This window comes from Alosa alosa, chromosome 7 (assembly GCF_017589495.1).
Source record: "Alosa alosa isolate M-15738 ecotype Scorff River chromosome 7, AALO_Geno_1.1, whole genome shotgun sequence".
NCBI lineage: Eukaryota > Metazoa > Chordata > Actinopteri > Clupeiformes > Clupeidae > Alosa > Alosa alosa.
Genome location: NC_063195.1, coordinates 25924598 through 25929597, shown reverse-complemented (window position 1 = coordinate 25929597; position 5000 = coordinate 25924598). Strand labels below are relative to the sequence as shown.

The 5000-nt window shown below is 45.0% G+C and overlaps 1 protein-coding gene across 2 annotated transcripts in view; it reads right to left on the bottom strand.

Moving 5' to 3' along the window:
• Positions 1-5000, bottom strand: part of kcnq5b (potassium voltage-gated channel, KQT-like subfamily, member 5b) — a 160718-nt gene that overhangs the window by 14058 nt on the left and 141660 nt on the right. For both annotated transcript variants that reach the window (XM_048247236.1, XM_048247237.1), the window contains exon 9: positions 2938-2964. In XM_048247236.1, coding sequence (XP_048103193.1) covers positions 2938-2964 — 27 coding nt within the window. The remainder of the gene's footprint in view (positions 1-2937; positions 2965-5000) is intronic.

Sequence of the window (5000 nt, the reverse complement as noted above, 5' to 3'; positions counted from 1 at the left end):
AGAAAGAATCGATTAAATAAAAAGATCACTTTAGAGCAACACAGAGGTGCAGGAGTATATTTGCCCATTGGTGTGATGGGTACATTTGCACTCACAAACTTAAGCATTTTACTGAACACCCTTATCAGTTAGATTAGCAACCAGTCAGTCCTTTGTCAGTAACTGATGACCATAGTTAAACCCACTTTACTACTGGTGAGATGACACTTAGCAAGCTACTGGTCAAAAAGTATGATCTACCTAATGTTAGAAGCATGATGCTAGGACAACGTGCTGTGGCTACAGGGTGTCTCATGGCAACATGCAGGGGCTAGGATGGTGAGAGGTTAAACAAAGCGTGGCGGTGCATTGTTAGGGACCAAAGAGGAGTCAGTGCAATCTTGAACATTCAATACCCTCAAAAAAAAGGTGAATTATCTGACTGGCAAAGGATCATGAATTTTAATGGTAGCTGGAATGTTCAAAGCATCAACTCTGAAGCCTTCACGGAAGGTTTTTTTTTTCTGCTACTGTGAGACACACATTAGTGTGAAGTTGAACTGTTGTAAATGGCAGAAGCAGTGTGAGGTTAGGCAATGACCCTAAATATTTCATGCCACTTTTATTAGCTCCTTTTTGAGTAGGGCTGCATGGATTTTCATGTTTATAGGAGTTAGAATATTTTAAGGGCTTCCTGCCCATCTTGGACGCCTTCTTGAAAATTACACTAACGTAAGGAAACACTCAAACAACCCCCCCAAACCCCCCAAACTCTCAAAAAAACAAAACAAAACAAAAACACCAACTCCCCCAGACGCTCAGTCTCACACGGCACACAGAGACAGCACACTGTCAGTGGTCACTCTAAGAGTAACAGGGGCAGCAAACGCAGAGCAGGATGTCGAGTACCTATGGCGGAGTCGCACATATCTCCTGAGGAACTTCATCTTGCGACTAAACGCCTTACTATTGGATGACGAAAAGGGGAGGAGGGACAGTGTCATCATTATCATTGATGTCATCAAGATATCATCAAGATAAGATAAGAAGTCATCAAGATATAGAAGTATATACTGTATATTTCATCTTGCATTTGTTTCTTTTAATTCTGTTCACATTGGAGTATGTAGAAGAAGAACCACCTGCTTTGAATCAGCTGTGTGATTTTAATTAGCACCTGGAGTCTGGTTCAGTAACAGCATGTCCTGATGTAGCGCTACGCTCCCAGACATCAGTTCCGGCATAAAAGGAACACAAAACACATGACTTTGCCACTCTTGACCTTTTTTTTTTTGTGAGGGTCAAATAGGAGAAGTTGACAAGTATGACAAGCAGCCTCACAATCGGGGATAGGGGGGGAGGGGTGTGTGAAGTAGCTTCCTCTATTTCAAGAACAGAAAGCAGAAATGCAATGAAGTGGGAAGGAGTATACACTTTCTTTTCTTTGTGTTTCCCTTAGAATCTGCCAATATGGTTGATTGCAGGCAAGAAACTATTCAAACCTGCCAAGGGCTTGGTTCTAACAACTTGGGTCACAGTTCATAAAGCAATGGTGTTACATTACCATCTCTCATCCTCTATGCCTCCAAAGAAAATTCACTGTAACACACACGCACATACACACAATGTGCACACACACACACACACACACACACACACACACAATGTGCACACACACACACACACACACACACACACACACACACACACACACACACACACACACACACACACACACACACAATGTGCACACACACACACACACACACACACACACACACACACACACACACACACAGCCCCCACGCTGTCTCCCACACCGATCTTACTTCAACAACAACCCCACAACATTAACGGCCTTGTAACATTGTAAGCCGGCAATTTTACCCTTTGGGCACCAAGCCAGAAACACGCTGCTCAAGAGAAAGACCACAATAAAAATCAACAAAAACAAATAAATGCCAGCATGCACTATGTAACCCGTCTCTGAGAAACCACAGGGCTAACTCCCATGCCACGTCTGGCTCATCTGCTGTGTAAAGTGTTAGATAACTTCAGCAGTGTTCTGGCCTGTCCCTCATCAGCTTGACTATGTACTGAGTCTCCATCATTCCTGCCAGACAGATAAGTGATACGTAAACGAAATTGCACCGCATCAGAGAGGGGAACAACACAATTATGTGTCATCAGTGGAGTGTGTGTGTGTGTGTGTGTGTGTGTGTGTGTGTGTGTGTGTGTGTGTGTGTATGTGTGAGAGAGAGAAAGAGAGCTGTAGAGAGTTAAACGGATATCACCGACATCTCTCTGTCTACACCATGCCACCTCGGGCCAATTAAATGAGAATGGACTACATACGAAGGCTCGGCGAGCCACGCTGATAGGTGAGTCATTATCAGAGGCAGAGCTGCTCTCACTGAGAGTCCATTAGCACCTACAGGAGTGCTGTTCCAACACCTCCTCTCCCCTCCTCTCCTCTCCTTCCCTCTCCTCCCCTCTCCTCTCCTCTCCTCCTCTCCTCTCCCTCCTCCTCTCCTCTCCCTCCTTTCCTCCTCTCCCTCCCCCTCTCTCCTCTCCCTCCTTCCTCTCCTCCTCTCCCTCCTCCCTCCCTCCCTCTCCTCTCCTCCCCCTCCTCCTCCCTCCTCCCTCCTCCCTCTCCCCTCCCTCTCCCTCCCTCTCCTCCTTTCCACTCCTCTCCTCTCCACTCAAAATAATACATAATACAGTATCTAATCAAATCTAACATATTTGATATAAATAATTTATCATGGACTATATCCTACATATAGCTATAAGAATATAGCTATACCTATAAGGTATATCTGTATGATAAACAGTGATGGTTATTGTGCAATCCACTGCCTAGATGGTGAATATACAGTAGGCAGTGCAATACAGTGTTTCAGGTTGAAACTGGTTTTTAGTTATAGCACTTAATCAATGAGAATTGAGATAACAAACCTGGTTGTGGTCTCGCCCTGCTCCTTCCTTCAGTGGAGAGGTGGTAGTGGTGGTGTGTGGAGAGGAGAACCATGGGAAGAAGACATGGTTATTTCACATCGCAAAAGCTGGAACGACTAAGTTATTTGAGAGACAATGCCAGATGGAACAGAGGAGGAACTGTTCAGGTCCAGGAGCTAAAAGAGTTCCAGTGGTCTCCGGATTTTAGATCTGTCTAAAATGTAGAGCAATGTGACTATAGCTTAACCCTTTAATTTCACCCTCTGATCCCGTTTTCAGATTCTAGAACAGTTGAGACAACACACACTAAATTGTACTCTGGGCCTGGTGGTTCCACCTCTGTTGCTGATCCCAAGAACTCATCTCTGGGAAAACATGTGGCTAGTCTTCAGACACAGGAACACATCACATGCAAAACAGCACAGTCAAATAAGGGAACCCTGACCAACAGCCAAGACAACTACTGTACATTATTAGGCTATAAAAAGCTGACATGCAAAGACATACATCAGAAGCAACATAAATATACTGTATGGACAGAAATCTATACGGGCAGAAGTGTGTGTGTGTGTGTGTGTGTGTGTGTGTGTGTGTGTGTGTGTGTGTGTCTATGTGTGAATACTGACATATGGTATGTGGGAAAGCCAATTAGTGGCGGCTAACCCAACAGTAATATGCACAATTATAGTATCAATGCACACTTGTAATTATCATTAACATGAATCATATATATATACGGGAGGTTTGTGTCTGTGTGTGTGTGTGTGTGTGAATATATCAGCACGTGTGCAAATTCAGCAGATGGCTCTCCCAATACTTCCAGGCTCCAGTTCATTTGCTTCAGTCCGCTAATGACCACAATCTCAAGTAACTAATGCAATGGGGGAAGAACCGTTTCTAAATTGAAGCTCTTTAGTCCAATCAAGCACGGAGCTTTTGGCAGAGATCCCATTAGCCAGCGGCAAGCGGCAGCGGCAAACGTAACGCAGAGCTCAGACCATAATAAGTTTTGTCACGTTCCTAAGCAACACAAACGGTTTGTGAATTGAATATGCTTGCGTTGCACTTTGAAAGTTGAACCAAGTTCAACTGTTATGTATTGGGGGTTGCTCAGACCTACACAAGAGCAGACAGCCCACTGTCACACACATAAACATCCTCCATCCACAAGGGGTGCCAGCTACTTCCGGTCTTATTGTGTGATTGACTATAAGACGTGCGGAATAGCAGTCAATCGGAAGAGAGGCTTGGAGAACTGGGGAACTCAGTTGCTGGGCCGATGCTGTGAACCTCCCAGCTGCTTCGCCGTGTGATATATGAAATGTGCACTTGGATTGATATTCTGTTTGGTTTAGTAATGGTTTGGTTTCGTTTGGGGTCCGTTTTTCGTTTGTTCGTTTTCGTCCTGCATCACCATGGGGTTTCCCGCACGGTGGACATCAAGCGTGAGCTGGACGCCTTGGAGAGGCAAGAGCGAGGTGGCCCGACGGAAAGTTAAGCTGGCCGGCCTCTCATTTACACCAAGCTCAAACATCCTGACCGACACGTCCTCTGCACACATCCAGATTAGGGGGTTTAAGGTCTGAGCAACGTAGGGATTTCCCTAGATGTGTAACGCGGGTCGCTAGACCAGGATTCCCTAATACAACGCTCAGCTTGCTCAACGTTAGCGTTACGCCAGTGTTTCCACCGTTCCGCTGCCAAATCATAGAGAACAATAGGAAACCTGCCGCTTGCCGCTAGCTAATGTGATCCTCGCCTTAGGATGTTCCTATGTGGCTATGGTGCTCTCCTACTAATGTAAGTTAGTAAGTAAGTAAGTTTAATTTTAAAGCACATTTAAACACAGCATAAACTGACCAAAGTGCTGTACCGCAGCGGACAACTAAAGATAAAGACTAAGACAGATAATACATAATAATGGAGCCTGGAGGACACTGGGGGTTTTTCTGATGGCTGTGAACCAAAGATTCTAGAGCGGAGCTCTCTGTTCTAGAATCATTGCTGTGAGCCCTACTGCATGTAAGGACCTACAGTAAGTTAGACTGGAACAGAATGAGCGG